We start from the raw sequence: 20,726 nt of genomic DNA on the forward strand, positions 1-20,726 counted from the left end.
CCTTTGAAACAATTCAAACTTAAGCCTTCACGGAAGAGTAGTGAAGCCAATCATCTATAAGCCTTCACGGAAGAGTAGTGAAGCAAACTCGTTTGTTGAAGATTGAGTCCTATACTCTCTGAAGGAATAGGGAGTGGACAAGTTCGTTGAAGATTGTTCGAGTTCTATACTCTCTGAATGAATAGAGAGCGGACCCGTTTCATGAAGATTGTTCGAGTTCTATACTCTCTGAAGGAATAGAGAGCGGACACGTTTGTTGAAGATTGTTCGAGTTCTATACTCTCTGAAGGAATAGAGAGCGGACCCATTTTATGAAGATTTCTTGAGTTCTATACTCTCTGAAGGAATAGGGAGCGGACACGTTTGTTAAAGATTGAGTCCTATACTTTCTGAAAGAATAGGGAGCGGACCTGTTTATTGAAGATTTCTGAGTTCTATACTCTCTGAAGGAATAGAGAGCGGACCCGTTTTTTTTTGGAAGATTGTTCAAGTCTTATACTCTCTGAATGAATAGAGAGCAGACACATTTTATGAAGATTGTTCGAGTCTTATACTTCCTGAAGGAATAGGGAGCAAGCTCGTCATTTGAAGATTTTTCAAGTCTTGTTTATCTTGACATAACATTCTCATGACCAGACAAATTCGATCATCTTTTGATCTTTGCCCTATTCTCGTTATACGATAATGAGAAAAGAGGGGCAGCTGTAGATGCTTAATTTGTCTAGGGCCTATATTATTTTCAAATGAAAGCAGTTCTGGGGAGTTAAAAACCAGAAAAAAAAACGTGGGGGGAGGACACAATCAGATAACAGAAAAAAGGAGACAAAGAAGGGACATAAGGGAATTAACCGAGTGGTCATGGGGAGTTAAAAACCAGAAAAAACATGGGGGAAAAAAACAGAAAGCATTGAAGAATAATTCCATTTTAAATTCTTTCTCAACACAAACCTCACGGATCAACAAAATAGAGTAAACTTAACAATCAAACAGAAACAAACAGTAAAAATCATCCTCAGTCATCGACATCACAATTGAAGAGGGAGGAATTCGATCGTTACTACCTGAGTTCGAGGCCTCTATTGCGTGAGATTTGTCGCCGGTTTCGTCTGGCTTTAAGGGAGCATCCAACCACCTAAAGGTAATACTTTTAATGTTCAGCTGAGGGTTTTGTTAGGTGTCAAGGGTTGTATCTTCGGGGCTAGGTTGGGATATAGGGCTAGATGGTGTCCTGTTGGCTATTTAGGTAAATCTTACACGGATTTAGACCCTCGTCGGAGCTTCTAGGTGGTGGTCGTTCGTTTTGGTTGAGGGCTAGAGAAGGAGAAGACATGGTGGCTTGGGTTTTTCGAGGTGGTCGCGTAGTTTGTTTTGAGTTGGGGTTTTCACTTGTATTTCTTTAGGAACCTTAGCATTTCGTTGGAGCGGCTATAGGGCGGAGGCCACGGTGGCCTTGTGTGGTCGCCGATTCAAAGAAGTAGAGGGCAAAGGAGAAGAGAGATATGCGGTTGATAGTGATGAAGTAAGCTAGGTTTAGTTTTCACATGAAATTACATACATATTAGCGAATTAAAATGGTGTCGTTTAAGGGATTTAGGGTTTCCTGTTTCTGCATGGTTTATTCTTAATATGGGCCATCTAGATTTTCAATTTCATGTAGTTTCGTCCTTAAATCGATGTTTTCATATTTCTAATTTTGTCTCTGTATTTTACTCGTATTTAATTTCAGTCCTAAATGGTAATGTATTTAGTTTCTGCTTGTTTATACATTTGCCTTGTACTTTTACGCACGTTATATTTTAGTCCTCAGGCTGTTTTCTTTTGGGTTTCTGTTCGTGTCCTCTAGGTTTATGTATTTCCTTTTTTCGTCCTAGATTAGGTTGTCTTTGATTCTATTTTGTTTTTACATTTAAGCTGTAATTTTGTGAATTTGTATTTTAGTCATGGAGCAAAGTTATTTTGGGTTGTGTATGAATTTTCGTATTTAACCTTTAGTTTTATTTCTTGTGTATTTTAGTCTTTTGAGCATGACTTGTTGCTGTTTTATAATTTCATTTTTTTATTACTCGTTTTTTATATATAGGTTCGTTCTGGCCTTAGATGTTCATAGTTTCCTCTTTTAATAGTAATGCCTATATTTTTTTTAAATAGTTGATTTTAGGCCATAATATTTTGCTTCATTTCATGTTAGTAACCTCTAATTTTTGTTATGTTTATTTCAGCCATTACATTGCTTTCTTTAGTTTGTATGTGATTTATCTTGGTTGTATTTTGGTGTGTTAAGCACAATTGTGGCATGTTATTAAATTAATTGGTCTAGGAAGTGTTTATGTAAGCATGTTTGATCATACACATATAGTTAGATGCCATTAATTTTTACATAACATACATTTTTTGCATAATTTGTATGATATCCTCATGTGCATAACTCGACATCATTACATAATTTAACTAAGGGTAATATCCTTTTAATTTAAAATTGTTGAAGTGGGCAGTCATAACTGATTTGAGGTCCGCTTTTAATGATTTTAAAATAAAAGTGTATCCCGAAAGTGAAACCAAAAAATTGATTTGTCACCTAAAATTTAGGAACAAGAGAAAAAGAAATGTTCGTTTATTTAAATATATCGAGAAAAGGTTGTTATATCTTTAAGATCTGGTCTCGATATTTATAAATAATCGAACATTCTTTATCTTTCTAAAACGACTCAGTAATTTTAATTTAATTTATTTGAGTGCTTTTTGAATGTTTTTAAATTTACATCCTTATTTTATGAGATCAAAAATTAAATTAAATTTGAATTTGTAAAGTTCATTGCAAAGACGTTAATTAATCGGCTAGGTACCGATTTAGGGCGTTGTGGGGGTGCTAATCCTTCCCCGCACGTAACCGACTCCCGAACTTGGATTTTGGTAACGCAGACCTTAATTTGTTGTTTTAATTAAAATTAATTTTTATTTAAAATAACAAACATTTTTGGGTGCCCAATCACACCCTAATCAAAGATTGGTGGTGACTCTTTGAACTGTATTTTTTTGATCATAAAGGAAATCCGATTTTTTTTCGAAACGAAAGGTTTTTTAAATTACATTTGTTTTTAAATTAAAAATCAATAGAAAGAGATAAATTAAAAATTAATGTGGTTTTTAAAATCTCACATTTTTCTCACTTTTTCACATTTAAGAAAAAAATCGTTTCGACAGTTTCCATATTATTTTCATCTTGTCTGCTATGAGTTCTTCTTGATTTATTTAATCTTTCTCTACTGACCCTTCTCCCACATAACTCTTCCTTTATCTTTCTTTGGTTTGCTTTTGCGGTGACCCCTCTTTCCACCCATCCTCTCACCGAGCTACGTAACATTGGTTTTAATCGCAAAAGCTCCAAAGCGTTGTGTCCGTCACTCGACGCCTAAAACCCATAGGTGCGCGCCTCACAACACTTAATATAAAAAGCCTCGCTCTAACCAAGGCGATCGTTCACTTCACCACCTTTTTGCGCCTCGCGCTTAAGACGTGCTTTAAAAAACCCAAATACTAATCATGTTCTATGTTAATAAAATCATTAGGCCAAACTTTACTGTATGTTTGAAAAAAAAATAAGTTTAAGGTTAGTTAAAACTAAAAACATATTGAATTTAGGGATGAAATTGAAAGTTTAAAAGTTTAGGGACCAATTTAGAATGAAGGCGATAGTTTGATGATAAAATTGGAATGTTTAAAAGTTTAAGAAGTTATTCAAAATGAGTATCATATTTTAAGGATGAAATTAAAATATTCAAAAGTTTAGGGACGAATTTAAAATGAGGATTGTGGTTTGGGGATATATGATGCAATTAACTCTTCAAATTAATAAAAAAATACAACACCTTTATAATAACACTTATTGCACTTAATAAATAATGTTAATTTTGTAATTTCCAAATTGAATTAACACTGATGACATCGAACTTTAAATATTTGGATAGGTATCAAAAGGATAACCAAGTTAAGAAATTAATTTATCCCTTAATTAGATACACGAGCTATTCTAAATAAACATTCAGAATTCAAAATTGAAGATATCCGAAGCTTAATGCTTATAAATAATCTGTTATTTTCACTGACAAAAGTATTAGAGATACAATCACATTGGTATTGTATAATCTGTTTGTTCAGTTCTGTAGGACAAAATAAAATTTAATCAAATTTCATTAAACCTAGTAATAATGCAATTACATATGATTCATTCTCTTCCATTATTCCCTCCAAAATCCGATTTCCGGTGAGTGATTAAAGCCGCATTACCTGAAATTTAACTTCAAGACGATACTGCCTCGATGGCACTGCCTAGTGGCCAAGCCGCTTCCACAAATGAATCGCGGTATTGGACTTTCTTTACCAGTGTGATATCTTGGTAGGGATCAAGGCCTGTCCAAGAAAAGATTATGTCGAACAATGAGAACCATAAGGATCTGCAATTATGAAATTGCATAACGAAAAACGATGAAGTATGGGCTTTACCTAATCCGTCAATGAGCAGGGTGTACTGATAAACTAGATCCATGCAAAAGTACGCCAAGTTACCCTCACCTACATCAGGGAATGTCGCTTTAGCGTCTGCGTACTTGGTTCCACAAGCACGTTTAGCAGCTTCTGCAAATGAATGAGGGTTGACTTTTGCAACTGGATCAGAAGCTTTAATAAAACCGGCCTGTATTCATGAACAATTCAATTAGAATGGCAAACCACTTTCATCCATAATTTATTTCAGGCAATATGATTCTTGATCAACGATACCTCAGCAGCCCTGTCAAAGAAAAACGAAGCAATAAACAGATTTTTCTGTCCATCTCCGCCTCCACCATTCCATACACCACCGAATGTGCACTTCATATGTGTACATGTATCATTTATTTTAAGAGCCTTGAGAGTCACCCTCCTGCATTCTTCCATGCTTGTGCCAGATGAAGGAGCTGATGCTTTATATTCGTTGCCTCCATATGCATAATTACCTTGTAAAGATAAAAAGGCCATATATGTTCATTAAACGGCACATATTCGGTCATCCACAAAACAAAGGATGCTACAACTACAAACTACTAAAACTACATTCACAGCATTTCAAAATTCAAGAATAGAAAGAGAAGTTACAGTTCAAAGTAGGAAGCTGGTTGAATAAATCTAACATACCATCAAAACCCTCCAAGATGCAAGGGTTGCCAGAATCATCAGATGCCTTCAGAATTTCTGCTCGAGCTGCCAATAGGCCGTAGCGCAAATAACTGCATGCAAAAAGTCCCAAAGTATATTAACTAAAAACTCATAATAATGTAGAATGGTTGGCATTAAACCACAAAGTTATACAAACGATTTTATAAAAACATCTGATAAAATTGGCTGCTGTTGCAATCAGTTATAAATCTATATTGTCCATTTAAATCATTAATAGAATCATAAAACCAATTTATCAAAATGAACGAGAGAAACCTGTGCACGTAAAGGTAATATTTTGATCCCTTCAGATACATTTCATTTACATAATTGTCCTCTCCAGCTGGTACACTTGGAGCCTTTGAAGCAGCATCCCGGGAGATGGCATAAGCCATTTGCACAGATCCACCACCAAGATCAATGATGCCAACTGTGTCTTTGTACGTCCCTCCCAACTTACCTAATAGGTAATTTATTGTCACCTGAAAAGGAAGATGGCAGTTAAGGAACTCCAAATTAGGTCACTGCCTAAACCAGCAGGATAGATCCAGATCTTTGACCTTATGTTGTTCAGTATAAATGCAGCAAAGTTTAGCTTCAGCGCAAAATGTAAATACTTGCTTCTACGGAAAAAGAACACAAAATATATCCATCCTTCTATATTACCCAAGCTTTAAGCGTATCGCCATTCATTACCACAGAAGTCCTGGGGATCTCCCCCTTTGAATTAACCATCATCATCAAATCATCTAGAGTAAGACTGAATGTGCAGACCAGCAATAGCATGCAAAAGTGTTTTCAAGGAAAAAAATCATAAGAACAATGAGAAACTTGAAGACGGTCAACCACAAAAACAAAGGAAGCCTGATCAAGCATGCAATAAAATGCATTCTACAGCAGGCTTGGCATGCTTTCCCTACAATCAATCTTGAGAAGGAAAATAACTTAAGGTCCATAATAAAAGCAAAATATAAGATGTGAATGAAATTCAACAAAACATACCCACTCATAAGAACCTTCTTGAGAGCCATCCAGAATTTTAACACCATTTGCCATGGACTTTAGAGTGCTTCTATCTTTCAGAAGATCCCTAACCTATACGAATATTTAAAACAAAATTAGCATGATGAAATGGAAACATGATGTGAACATAACCAACATGCATAAAAATGTAGAGTTACCGCTTGCAAAATTCTGTCAGCTGCATCGCCTTCTAATGCCCTCAGGCCTGCAGTTGCCTAAACAACATTTGAAGTCTCAGATTTCAAGCAATTTAAGAAACTTAGAATACAAAAATAAGCATAAACAAAGAAACTAAGTATACCAACCCCAACTCTGACAGGAGTTTTTGATCGCAACTCCAGAGGCACAACACTTTCTGCCTTGTCAAGAAGAGAAAGTAATGAATTTGCTGCAGCCTGTGGATCTTTCGCATAATAGCTCAAGCCAGGTTTTAGCTGCAATAAAACAAACCACATAAAATCAATTAACACATGGAATACAACCAAAGAAAGTCATGAAAACTTTAAAAATTCGAACTAATTGATGCTAGAAATTTCTCTTTTAGTCCAAATTCTAAGTGAAATTCTCTTTTAAACCATAAAAAGTCAAATCTTACTTTAAAATATGCCGGTGTATACATTTTCTTCTAAAAAGGCTATACGGTAAACATTGAACAAAAATTATTATTTTAAAGGTACATTTCTCACTGAAAGTCCAGATTTAAAAGCACGATTATATCCTGGAAGTCAAATTCATAGCAATCTAGTTTTAGATCCTAAAACTCAACAAAATTGGGGTAACAAATAACAGTAACCATAAGATAAAACCCACAAACATAATTAAAGCAAAGCAAAGTTACATTACATCAGCGCTTGGATTATCATTTCAAGGCTTTATATCCCTCTCAATATCCCAAATTTTAATCTTTCGTTTCTAAAATTAAACGTAAAACTAGAAAAATATAAAATCAAATCTCCACAAATTCAAGAAAAAAATTCATCTTAAAATATTAAGATAATGCCACCACAACAACCGAAAAGCGAAGAAAAGAAACAGAAACAAAAAATTATAATAATAAATTCCCATTTACAGCAATCCACCTTCTAAAAGAATTAGTTTTCGTTTCTTAAAAAATTAAAAAGAATTATTAAAGGCCAGAATTTTTTTTAAATGAAAGATTGGTAGTTTCAAAAAAAAGGCTGTAATTCTAATGAAATCTATTAATAAAGTACAACTATTAAACTAGGACTCGATTATCGTTTGGTGAACCTGCATTACAAGGAAATATATTTTTCTACTCTAAAATATATCATAAAATTGTAAGAACAGAATTTACCTGTTCAAAAAGCTCTAATTCAGATCCAATTGGAACAAGATCCAAATTATGATCAAAACAATAAACATGAACCCGACTCCCGGAACTTCCCGCATCAAAAATAACCGCATAATTCCTATTTCGTCTGGAACTCGCCCCAATTTTCCTGCTATTCAGCTCGATCTCCTCCAGCACGGTCAAATCCCCCGTAGATTTCCCGGGCATAACGTACAACACGAACAACACGAGCAAGATAGGTATGGAGATCACCAACAAAACGCCACGATATCTGTGGATCTTATCGGAGACGGAGTCGTGTCTGGCCATCGGACGCTTCATCTTTTCAAGGTGATCGGCGGTGCCGCTTCTGGTCGGGGATGTCGGGGCGCCGTTCTTAAAGGCCTCCTGCAAATCCGCAGAGGACGGTGTTCTGTACCGGATCTTTCCGTTCCCGGAGGAAGGCGGTAATGACTCCAGATCTTCCAGCTTTCTAGATTTGAGAATTTTCAAATTTATAGAAATTTGGAGCCTTAATTAAAATAAAATAAAACAATAAAGAAATAATGAATGAAATTAATAATTGATTTTGAAGGGATTGGGAGAGGAAGAGAAATGTATATTCATATTGGGAAAAAAAAATGGCTGTCCCTTTTTCCCATATGTATGGGGTAAGGGGGAGGTAAGATAGTAGGCTACCCCCAACACCAGGTTGAGAGCAGCTTCCGTTAGAGACCTCCGAATTATGAAATGTCCTCCGTGGGACTCGATCCCACGACCTCAAGGTTAAAGGAGAGTGTAAAGGGCGAAACGAGAAAGGGGAGGAAAGGGAAGGCGATGGTTTAGGGAGGGAGAAATTAAATGTGAAGGTGCAGGATTATTTGTTTCTTAAGCTTCGTCTAATTATGGATTTCATCCTCTATTTTACCAAAATAAATATTTTTATTTATAATTTCATCCTTCATTTTATCAAATTAATAAATTGTACCAAATCAAACTAAATTGGTATTATTATGATTTTCTAAATACGTAAAGTATTTACAAATAAAGGGTACAGTATACAAATCAATGTTCCCACTATAATATATTTTGACTATTAAAAGTTATAAAATAATCCCTAGATTATAAAGTGTTGTTTTGTAGAGTCTTCCGATTATTAAAAGTTATAAAATGATCGCTCAAGTATTTATATGTTATAAACTCGTCATTTCCTATTAAGAAATTGACATCAGTCTAAGCTGGAGTTGACCATGATATGATAAAATCTGATCTTAGAATCTCAAACGACTATACAACTCAAACAATTATAATTTTTTACAAAAAATGATGAGTTTGTAATATATGAATACTTGAGTGACCATTTTGTAACTTTTAATAGTGGAAGGACTCAATAAAATAACTCACTATAATCAAAGGACTATTTTACAATCTTTAATAATCGAGGATTTAAATAAAATTGTATCTTATAATCGGGGGATTATTTGTGTACTTTACCCTTAAATAAATTATTAATTTGTGTTGGGTCCATTTTTAATGTTTTTCTAATAATATTTAATAAAAAAAATATTTTGTATTTTTCAATTTGATTTGTTTTTAATAAGACATATAATCTATTATTGAACTTTAGACAATGAATTGTACACATTAGTGAACTTTCAATTACTATTTTAAAACTGAATTTTGATTTTGATTTAATTATAGTATCATGTCGTTAAAAGCATAACAAAATGATAATATAGACAAAATGATATTATTTTAGTATGGTTACTGATAATTAAAATAATATCGTTTTAGGTATTGAATTTTAGAGATATATCATTTTTATCATTAAACTTTTAAACGGTTCATTCCATACATTAAACTTTTTGGCTACAATGGTAGTGAATCATCGACCTTCACGGTCGTCATTCGCAATAAAATTAGTATTAAAATGTCGCATTCTATTCCTCTTACTTCTTCTAGAATTGTTTTTTTACAAAACCCACTCAAAATTAATAAAATTAAATAAAAGAAATATATCATTTTTTTTTGGAGTTGAAAGGCTTTCTCAGATTTAAGGAGTTTGTTCAAAAATTCAAATGGTGAAACATTATTTCGAGAAGACACCATTAGAAGATATCAAAGTATTTAGCATGTCAAACCTTTAGATGAATTTTCATTAATTTTGAGTAAAATTTACAAAAAAAAACTAATTCGATAAGATGAAAGAAGAGTAAATGTGAAAATTTTGATATGCTACTAATGGGGACTGGTGATGAACGACGTTTGATTGCCAGTGATGGTCGAGTGTCTAAAATCGAACCTTTTCAAAGTTTAGTGACAAAATCAACACACTCTTAAAGTTTATTATCTAAAATGACATCATTTTTTGCATCAATAGTAAGACTAAAACGAAGTTTTTTTGTCCATGTTACCTTAGTGGCAGAAAGATCTGTCCATTTCATAGTGCTATTAAAATTTAATGTTATAGTGCTATAATTGAAGAAAAAAAATCAAAGTTCAATATTATAACTGAAACAATTAAAAATTTATTGGGATAAACTATATAATAGATGTTTGGCATATGATATAATTTAGTCTTTTTTATATAATTTTGCTTTTATTATTTAGCTATTAATTTATAAAATGATTTTCTGATGTGGATACAATTTTTATATATTTGGCATGTGATGCATGCTTACTCTTTGCATGATATTTTTGTTGCCTGTTAAGTTTCAAAAAGAAATGATGATTGATAAAGAAGAAACCCCATTGAATATATTTACGGTTGAATTGAGCAAAGAAATGGAGAAAACTAATATTAAATCAATTCGTAATGTTTATAACAGTTTACGATTTATGATTTTAAAAAATATGATTATTTTAATAAGATTAGATTTTACTTTTATTTAATTTATAATTTTTAATACATTTAATATAGTTAGTGAAAACAATTTAAAATCATTAATTGTTTTCATTTGAAAAGTATTTTTAAAGATTCATTTATTAACAAAAATCTTAAACTATATATAAGATGTAACAAACCTCTGTACAGTTCTAACACAAAAGGTTGTAATTGAACTTTGTTGAATTACTTGCGAAACAATCTATCGCAGCTTCCTAATCGGCAGTGCATTTCCGAAGAGTTTCTCGACTTCACTCGCTTCCATTTTCAGCTCGTTCAACAGCTCCATCTCTTCTTCACTTAGCCCTTTCAAGAAGTTTTCTTCATCTCGTTGCAGCTCTTTAAAACCTTCAAACAAGCTCTGAAACAACGTCAGCTCGGTCTTCCCGGCCTTCTCCACCTCCTCTTCTATCTCTTCAACTTCTCGAATCAGTGTCTGTTCTCCTTCCTCTACTTTCTTTTCCAGTCTTTCAACGAGGGGAGGCTCCGGGCCACAAGTATTATCGGTTTTGATAAATTTGTTGAAGTTTCTGCCAACATTTTCAGCTGCCCTTTTGAGTTCAGGTACAATGGTTTCCGGCAAAACGGCACTTCTTGTGTACACAACAGCTCCACCATATCCATCCCATGCATCGTTTCTTCCCCGATAATATACGAATACATAATCATCCGGTTTGTTTTCTATTTTGGATGATATAATATACCTGCATACCATAATGAGAGGTTCAAAAACTATAAATTTTAAGCAAACATATGTGAAGTGCTTCCCTCAAGTGTGATTGAATACTTAATATTCAGCAAATATATGGGAGCGGATGTTACCAGTCATCTTGATAATGAAGGTACTCATTGTCATGATTGTAAAGAATCCCGGGGTAGTTCGGATCTTGCACGAATCGTTGTTCAGTCGATCGAGTGAAAAAACCACCATCCGGTGTTCCTATTCTCCAAGTAATATTGCCTACAAGTTTGTCACCTTCTGCATGAAATTCATGTAGTTGGCAGTCAAAAGTGTCAAAGGTAGGATTTAAACCCCTACTGATGAACCATTTCCCATTAAAATCTGCAATGTTGAAGTTTTCAACTAGAACAGCAGGATCGGGGGCAGGGAATTCGCCTAGATCGGATTTCTGGGGCACACATTTCTTGCGTGAGACGGCACATTCGTTAAATTCGTCTACAACGCTGTTCTCAAAGAGGTCCCCACATTTAATCTGCAGAAGTGCTGATATAAACAAGTCTATAAAAAGCATAATATGTAATCATTAGGCATAAACTCACCTATCAATAGACTAAATCATTTGCAAGAATCATATAGAACTTACCTGGCATTCGGTCTCGTCCGGTCTATCGTTGCAGGTCTGGAGGCAAGCAACATTTGCAGCACATGATGGGTTGGCGATGCACTTAGCAAGCTCTACCCTGACAAGAATAATATTGTGCACTGAATTAGATGACAAGGGAGACTTTACCTCCATAGACTTGGAACACAATCTAAAGTTAAAACTTAAAACAATAAGACACTGAGTATGAAAATTGAAGATGACTTTCGCTTAATTTGATCAAATACCTGCATTCCTTCAGCAAACAAGTGCATGTTTTTAGAGCATCGACAGCTGCAGCTGACGGAATCACCAAGTATGCACATGCAAGCAATCCAACCATTTTCACAATCTGTGACTGGCTCCATTGTTCCATGAAATTGGATAACGTAGGCACCGATAACGAAAATGTCTCTTCTTCCTTAAAGAAGAAGAAATGTAAATAGAAAGATATAAACACTAAATTGCCAAGGAATGTTGTTATTTAGTAAGAAACTCAGCATCTAGAAGCCAATACTACCATAGGTGTTCTTCCATTGCTTCTCCTTGAAGAGAAGTTCCTCTCTTTTCTTCTTGAAAGCTGATTTGAACATCTTGACTTCAACGAAGCACTCGTATTCGACTTCATTAACCGAGAGTACCTTGAGTTTCTGCAACTAGATTGAATTTTCAGTAGCACTATGCCATGGACAATAAGCCTCCGACGAAACCCTTCATTACGAGTAAATGCCGATGTTCGACATTGAAATTTAACACTTTTACCATGGGAAAAGCATATTAGACGTGCAGCTTGTGCCATATTTCAGTAAATCAACTTCACAAACAACCTGATTATCCAAAATAAAATCAACAAGCTCAATTTCTGATCTTTTTTGTAAGTATTACAGGAGAAATTCAAAAGTATGGAGTCAGATTCTTTCAGTAGAATCAACTTTCCCTATATTAGGAATCCTTTCTTTTAAGCAATTATTAAAAGCAATCATCTATTAGCATTTGTTCACCATAATCACATTACTCTCTCACCTCCATTACTAAAGAGGAATAACCAAAAGGCAACAACGGACCGAGAAATATTTTTGAGACTGAATATATATATGTTAATAAAAAAAAATGTATGGAGTAATTACAAATAAAATGAACAATTAACATAAATAAATTAAGATTTCTTGGCGGACACGTGTCCCGAACATCACTTGCATCCGCCATTGACCAAAAGAAGCAAAACATTGAAAGGAAAAGCATCCAATTACCTGGTCTACCATTTCTGACGGAAATTATCAGCCAAGAAATAAAACCCATTTTCCTACCAAACAGATTTCATGAATCATATCCATTTCCCACCCAGAAATTAAGAACATAACTTACCAACAAATTCCCAAGTTTCCCAGTTTAGAGAACATAACATATTGCATATTTCAATCCAAAAAGCCTACAACTTTCACTTGCTAGAAAATGTCGAAACTATAAGTAATGTACTTGAAGAACTTTCCATTTTTTAACTGTTATTAACAGCTATAAACACAACAAAAGGAGAAACAAATTAAAGAAAAGGTTATTTGTTTTGAAGAGAAAGGGTTAAGTAAACTGACCTCAGTTAAATGGAGAGGGAAAAAATGGTGGGTTCTTCTTCTTTGTTTAAATGTTTGCCATGGTTTTATTAAGGAGAGGATTGCAGGAAGACGAAGCCAGTGGATGCTAAGACTTGAGTGGGGGAAAAAAGGGCGGCAAGAAGCTAACGACAACGTGTGACAGTTGCAAGTTTGTCTAGTGAAATTAGGATAAAATAATGTGTGGAAACTAGACGTTTTACGTATCCATTCTGCTCTTTCTTTCTAATAATTGAATTTTATTTAGTTTATTTAAATTTTAAAAAAAATAGAAAAACCATGAAATAATTTTTTTAGTACGGTGATTATTTAGAAAATATAATGAATATTACATTAAGAATTAAAGTGGTTGACAGTTGTTATCAAGTGTGATAAGTTTAAGATAGTTATTGATGATTTTTTTTCAAGATTAAAATGATTTTTTTTTAAATTATAATGACTAAATTAAAATTTTCAAAAAATAATACATTCAAATAAAATGATAAATATAAATATATTAAATTATATTAGTTTTCTTTTATAATTAAGTTTAAGTTAGTGTGACTTTCTCAATTCAGGACTATGACATACTTAAGACTCAGTTGAGATTTACATAGGAATTTACAAATTGTTCATCTAGAGTGACGGTGGTAGGATTCGAACTTGACTTTATAAACTCAAATTCCTAAATCTCAACCCCTTAAATCAACACTCATTAATAATTATATTAGTGTTTGAAATATAAATTTAGCGATAACTATATTTAAATTATGAAGTGTCCTTGAGATTTAAGTGAGGTGAAAAAGTTACAGGACGCGAGTCAAGGAAGAAACCCATACAAACAGTGTCACCCAATGAGTATCGAGCAACATATCAGAACCAAAACTGCCATCCAAAGTCAAATTGTACTTGCTTTCATCCGAGAGGCCAACATTCGAGAGATCTAATTCATCAAGTAGTTGAACATTCATCAACTAAGACTATCACATCGCCGTAGTCGAACATAAACATTTGAGGAAGTAAATAACGAGTCTATTTTTATTACCTCATTGTTGATGTACCACTCCTATACAATGAATTTGTGGCAGAGGCGCTTCCAAGCCATGCTGTTGGTTGCTGGTTTGATTCGCAGTAGATATAAAATATTTTGAATATGTTTTAACTTTTCATTCATAAGGTGAGTGAAAATTTATTGAACTAAATAAATTAAAAATTAAAGAAAATTTTCTAATCAGGGTTTATACATGTCACTATTTGATTTGAGAATTAAATTTATTGAATTGATATTAGAGTAAAATTAGTTAAATGCATAATAAGTAACGAGGACTAAGTATGTAAATATATCAATTTATTTAATTGTCAGGTCATCTATTCCGTCAACTGTTAACGGCAGGTGATTTGATTGACAACGTTTAAACAACTATATGATCTGATTGAAAAAAGTAAAAGACCAATGGTAGAAGTAAAAGGACTAAATAGTTAAGAAGTTATTTATATAAATTACCCTAAATAATATAGTATTTAACATTGACGTAAAAGTTAAAAAAAATATTTATTTTTATCTTAAATATATATATATTTTTAAGGGTAAAGTATAGTAATGGTCACTGAACATTTTTGAATCTTGCATTTAGGTTCTTCAACTTTTAAAACTTGCAATACAGTCCCCAACATTTATTTCGTTTGTAATATGATCCCCAAACTTAAACCACCGTTAGAAAATTAGGGTAAATTATATAAACGGTCATTGAACTTTTCAAGCACTTGAATTTAGGTCCCCTAATTTTTAAAACTTGAGTGACTGAACTAGGATAGATAAGAAAGTTGAGTGATGATATGTGTAGTTTACCCAAAAAAATTAAAAGAATATTAACGGCACCGTATAACATTTGGGAAAAGATAAATGGGTTTTAAACTCAAATCAACGACAAGTTATGAAATTTTTTCCCAAAAAACACATATTAGGTTTATTTTGGGGTTTTTGGGGGTTAGGATTATTTTTAAGAGTATTGATTGTTGGTGGATTAAAAATGAGGGAGAAAAGGAGTCGATCGAAGGCTTGTTCAACTATGGTGAACGATAAGTTTTCCTTTTTGATGTATTTCAAAGTTTCTTTGATGTTTAGATTACAAATGCCGTATAATTTTTTTTTATTTTGAAAATTTATAGATTTAAGTTTAAATCTTGGTTAACATGAAATTTTTTAGTGAAAATATTTATGATGTTTTGATTGAGTTGTATTCGGTGATTTTTTTTTGATGTTTTACTTCTGCTCTTTTGTAAGTTCCCAAATCCATCATCTCTTCTTTGCTATCTAAATCTTAAAATTCTTTTCCTTTTATTTTTGGTTTTTATTGTGTGATTTTTTTATTCATTTTGTCTCTTCAAGAAATGAGGTATGCGTTGTTTTATTTTTCATTTTTGCGATATTCTTGAATATCTATTTCGTGGCAAACGCCAAGTTCCTCTTCTGTTAGCTTGTGTAGACACAAGAAAATACCTATGGTCATTTTTTTTATTTATATGATAATGAAAAGGGTTTTGCCTCCCATTTTCAAATTGCTAGGTTTTGTTATCGAACCTGCAATTACTTATTTTTCTGTTTGATTTCGTGTTAAATATTTAAATGTTCTGATATCGTTGTTTCTTGCACATTTTCCTTGTTGTTCTATTATTTTCATCAACGATTAAACAAAGCTGCTACAACGTTGTTGTTTCAGTAGTTTATGGGGTACTGAAAATGTTTGCATGTTCAAGCTTGTATTTGATTTATAATTTGATGTCGGAGAGTGAGTAAAACTTGATTAGAAAATTTTGATTTTTTAAAAGATTTTAAGTTATTTGACTTGAGTCTCTCGAGCTATTCGGATTTTTATCCGAATTTCGAGTTTAGGTTGATTTTGAAATTACGTATACTATTTACATTTATAAATTATACATACCCCTTCTTGACATTCACACGTAATTTAGTGTTGAGATTATGTATCCTTTTGTATTATAATTATATTTTGGGTATTATATGTTTTTATATAAAATTTGATTAAAAATATTTTATATTTACAAGTTATATTTTCAAATGAAATTTGAGTTAAAAATAATCTATATTATATAAATTTTTGAAAATTTATAGATTTAAGTTTAAATCTTGGTTAACATGAAAATTTTTAGTGAAAATATTTATGATGTTTTGATTGAGTTGTATTCGGTGAATTTTTTTGATGTTTTGATTGAGTTGTATTCAATAATTTTTCTGATTGAATGGTAGGGTATGTTTCTTTTCCTTTTACGTGTCTTAGTCCTATTATGCATACTGTTTTATTTTCTTTTTTAGTTTAACTTACGTTTTTTTTCATTTTACTTCTACTTGACAGAAACTGTTCACAATGAAATATCAGAATCTGAAGGTTCTGATTATTGGCCATCTAAGCATGAAAGGTCTGAATCTGACTTTGTGGATAGTGAAAATGATGTGTATGATACAGTTGAAGAAGATGGCGTAATATTTGTGACTAGTAGTGTACAAGAAAACCTAGGATTTATGCCTAATCAATCTGCACTAGTTTGTGTTTCTTCTGATAGTCATAATGGTGCAGAGTCATTGCGTAGTGCTTCTTCTTATGATAGCACTGATCATAGTAAAAAACAAAGATTTCATGAGTTTAATACTGAGAAAGATATGACATGCCCTAGTTTAAAGAAAAACCTCATATTTGCTACTAAAGAAATCTTAAGAGATGCAATTAGGCAGTATGGAAGGGTTGAAAGGTTTAGCATGTCATTTAAGAAGAATGATAACCGAAGAGTGCAGGCTGTGTGTAGTAAAGGGAGTTGTTCTTGGGTATTATGGGCATCTAAGTTGAACCCTAAGGATCCTAATGATGACACATGGTAGATTAAGACAATTAATGATGAACATAATTGTCAAAGAGGCATAAGAAATCAAAGGTTGATATCTGCCAAGTGGATTGCTGAAACGTTTTTTGCAAAATTTAAGACTGTCATCAAGTATTCAATTGTCTCACTGTAGCAAGATATTAGAGAAGCTTATGGAACTTATGTGTGTTTAGCAAAATGTTCTAGGGCTAGGAAATTGGTTGTAGAAAAGGTCTTAGGTTGTTTTACAGAACAATATAGCAAAATATATGAATACCTAGGAGAAGTGAGACACTCAAATCCTGATACAACCACAATATGCAAGTTAGACAACAGACACTTCGTTAGGTTGTACGTGTGTTTATAGGGTTACAAACTAGGGTTTAAGAATCACTGTAGACCCTTCATTTCTCTTGATGGATGTTTTCTGAATGGTTATTACCAGGGTTACATATTGACTGTTGTGGGAATTGATGCAAATGATTGCATTTATCCCATAGCAGTGGTAGCTGTGGAATCTGAAAATCGTGATAGTTAGCAATGGTTCCTGTAATTATTGGGAGAAGACTTGGACATAGTCAAATCTCATCATGTCACATTTATGTATGATAAACAAAAGGTAAAAGTTTATCATTTATTTGTTTTTTTTTATGAAGAAGCCATATTTTTTAGTATTCAAAACCAACTATAAAAAAGGTTTACATCATTGTTCCAACAAAATATGTTGCACAAGTCTCAGCTGAAACTGATTTCTAAAAGAAAACGAGGTTGATATGCCATACCTTACAATGCAAGCAGTGTTGTATGCATTTTCATATGATGAAAAAACTGGAAATCAGATTAACCCCAATTCCCCTTGTTGCCACTCATCCTTACGTTGCTCTTATCATTTATTTGCTACTTATTGATTGTACTTGTTGTTTATTTTCCATTTATTTGCTATTTATGGCTCTTGATATTTATTGGCTGTACTGGTTTTGAAATGTGGCAGGGACTTGTTGACTCAATTCTGGAATTGTATCCTAATGTTGAACACATAACTTGTGTTAGGCATTTACACTCAAATTTTAAGAATGTGGAGGGCTATAAAGGAAAAGCATTGAAAGATTCTTTGTGGAAAGCTTCAAGGGCAACTACTGTGAGGGATTTTGATAGAGCCATGTCAGAAATAAGAGGGACGTCAGAGGATGCTTGTAACTGGTTAAAGTCAAAAGATGCTGCCATGTGGTCTAAATCTCATTTTTCCATAAGGTCAAAATGTGACCTCTTATTAAATAACTTTTCAGAATGTTTCAATAAGGTATATATAATTTCAAAATTTATTTACTGTAAATTCAATGTTATTTTGATCTTACTAATGTCTTTTGACCCTTTTATATTACAAGATGATTATGGAGGCAAGGAATACGCACATCTTGACCATAATGGAGATTATTTGTACGAAGATGATGCATAGATTTTCTAAAAAGGGAGAAGATATTCAGAAGTCTTCTGGTTTACTTTGTCCTAAAATTCAAAAGAATGTGGACACATTAATTAGGCAAGCTGTTAGGTGTTGGCCATCACATGCTGGGGGTCTAAGATTTGAAGTTGCATTTGGTCCATCTGACCAACATGTTGTGGATCTAAAAGTTAGAGACTGTTCTTGTAGGAAATGGGGTCTTACAGGTATTACTTTATGCTTTTTAGACTTTAATTACTTGATGTTTATTTGATATTTTAGTTGTTGTTTATTTATTAACTTCGATTACAAAAGCTAAAACTAACGTTTGAGGCATCATAATCTGTGAACACACAACATAAATTCGTAATCCAATAAGTTTCCTGTCAACGTTTTAGCTTCTGGTTTTGCTTCATCTTTCATAGCAAGCGGGTTATTCAGTTTTTAAAGGGGAAAAAGGAAAGGGTAATTCCTTCTTCTTCTTTTCAACTTTCATTCAGATAAAACTCTCTGCTGTTTTTTACATCATAATATTATTCTCTCTTTATTGTCAAAATAGATAATTTCTATACTTTTCTCTTTTTTCTGGGTAATATATGAAATTTGATGCGGTTTGAATTATTCTTTTAGCTTGTTAAGAAACTGGAATTTGCATCTGTAAATTTAGCTATTGATCGTTCTGGATTAACCTTTTTTTCTTATGTTTTCTCTATAAAGTTGAAAATTATGTGACATTTATTAGTCGAAGCTGTTGATGCGTACGCTCATAAAGTTAATTTGTTCGAAGTAATTGATTATAAATATTGTTTTTAAAGAGTATCTATTGGAAGCTAGGTCTTCGGGAAAGTTATCGTAAGAGAATTATGTTATGATCCATCCGTACAGTTCATTTGTACTTTTTAAGATTTAGAATTATGGTATTGCCTTCTAGTTTGTGATAATCATTCTTTTATTGCATCGGGTACCATTGATTGCATCTGTAGAATGCATGCCGATATACTGCAATCCTGTGTTCCTCAGTTTTCTTGTACCATTTCCTTTAGATGGTTTTTTTACAATTTATGTCTTTTTATTGGTTGTTTTGATGGTATTTGATATTTATGTTAGGGTCATATTGTGTACATGATGTTTGATGGTGTTGTATATTTATGTTTCTCAACAGGGATCCCATGTGCACATGCTGTCTCAGTGATGCTATTGATTCAAGAGAGACCAGAGAACTATGTTGACAATTGCTACCATAGGTCGAATCAAATATTCTAACTTTATCTACCCTATCTGAAGAGTCAATCAGTGGGAACTAGTCCCATCAATGGAGCCAATACTTCCTCCAATTCAGAGGAGGCCACCTGGTAGGCCTGAAAAACAAAGGAAAAAGGCTGTTGACGAACATCAAAGTGGTCCTAGTAGGGGGCAAAAGACCCTAGAAATTAAGTGCAAGAAATGTGGTAAAACAGGCCACAACATAAGGACATATAGAGGTTAGGTCAGAGGTAATTCTAGGCTTAACACACCACTTCCTTCAACAACAACACATCCAAATCATCAATTGGTTCACCTCCACAGTTTCTATTATTTTCAACTGCTCCACCTTTCACTACTTCCAGAGTATCAAAATTATCATTCAGTATTTAATTCTCCACAATCTCTATTATTTCCTTTAACTAACAACTATCACATATTGGTATTTACAGTTTAGGAGGCCTTCTACAACAATTACCCAAGTCCCACTTCCCACCACCTCAGCAACAACCAAGTCTATATCAACATCTGATCAAAGGAAGAAGATTGAAAGGGTTGCAGGAGGACAAGTCCCACCACCTCAACAACAACCAACTCCATATCATGTTAGATGGATGTTGCAATCACCTTCTCCCTCTGAAAATATAGTGATGCAGGATTAAAAAGAATCAATTTCTAGTTTCAAACCAAAGAATGTTGATGGATGTTGACAAAAGCTTTAATATGTGTTGATAGATGTTAACTGCCATTTTTTGTGCTGATAGATGTTACCTGTCATATTTTGTGTCATTTTTTGTGTTGATGAATGTAAAGTGCCATCTTTAGTGTCATTTTTTGTATATGGCATAGTGACTTAGGCAATATGGTATGGTTG

At 33.1% G+C, this 20,726-nt stretch overlaps 2 protein-coding genes across 3 annotated transcripts; both read right to left on the reverse strand.

The window, feature by feature from the left end:
- Positions 1–4,093: 4,093 nt before the first annotated feature.
- On the reverse strand, positions 4,094–8,142 carry LOC120213085 (apyrase 2-like). The gene is made up of 9 exons (XM_039211230.1): positions 7,529–8,142; positions 6,519–6,647; positions 6,372–6,428; positions 6,193–6,285; positions 5,467–5,672; positions 5,170–5,261; positions 4,777–4,991; positions 4,501–4,690; positions 4,094–4,407 (listed from the first exon to the last, which is right to left on the reverse strand). Exons 1-9 carry the CDS (start codon positions 7,844–7,846, stop codon positions 4,298–4,300), a joined length of 1,410 nt encoding a protein of 469 aa, XP_039067161.1. The 5' UTR covers positions 7,847–8,142; the 3' UTR covers positions 4,094–4,297.
- Positions 8,143–10,533: 2,391 nt separating this feature from the next.
- LOC120213072 (violaxanthin de-epoxidase, chloroplastic-like) lies at positions 10,534–13,451 on the reverse strand. 2 transcript variants are annotated; one of them, XM_039211211.1, is made up of 6 exons: positions 13,300–13,451; positions 12,231–12,537; positions 11,959–12,131; positions 11,714–11,810; positions 11,211–11,602; positions 10,534–11,092 (listed from the first exon to the last, which is right to left on the reverse strand). In XM_039211211.1, exons 2-6 carry the CDS (start codon positions 12,507–12,509, stop codon positions 10,591–10,593), a joined length of 1,443 nt encoding a protein of 480 aa, XP_039067142.1. In that variant the 5' UTR covers positions 12,510–12,537; positions 13,300–13,451; the 3' UTR covers positions 10,534–10,590. The 2 variants fall into 2 exon arrangements, with proteins under 2 accessions (XP_039067142.1, XP_039067150.1); XM_039211219.1 differs by lacking the exon at positions 13,300–13,451 and adding an exon at positions 12,658–12,741 and having other exon boundaries at positions 12,231–12,538.
- Between the last annotated feature and the right edge of the window lie 7,275 nt (positions 13,452–20,726).

The sequence above is a fragment of the Hibiscus syriacus genome, unplaced genomic scaffold, assembly GCF_006381635.1.
Source record: "Hibiscus syriacus cultivar Baekdansim isolate YM2019G1 unplaced genomic scaffold, ASM638163v2 tig00000738_pilon, whole genome shotgun sequence".
NCBI lineage: Eukaryota > Viridiplantae > Streptophyta > Magnoliopsida > Malvales > Malvaceae > Hibiscus > Hibiscus syriacus.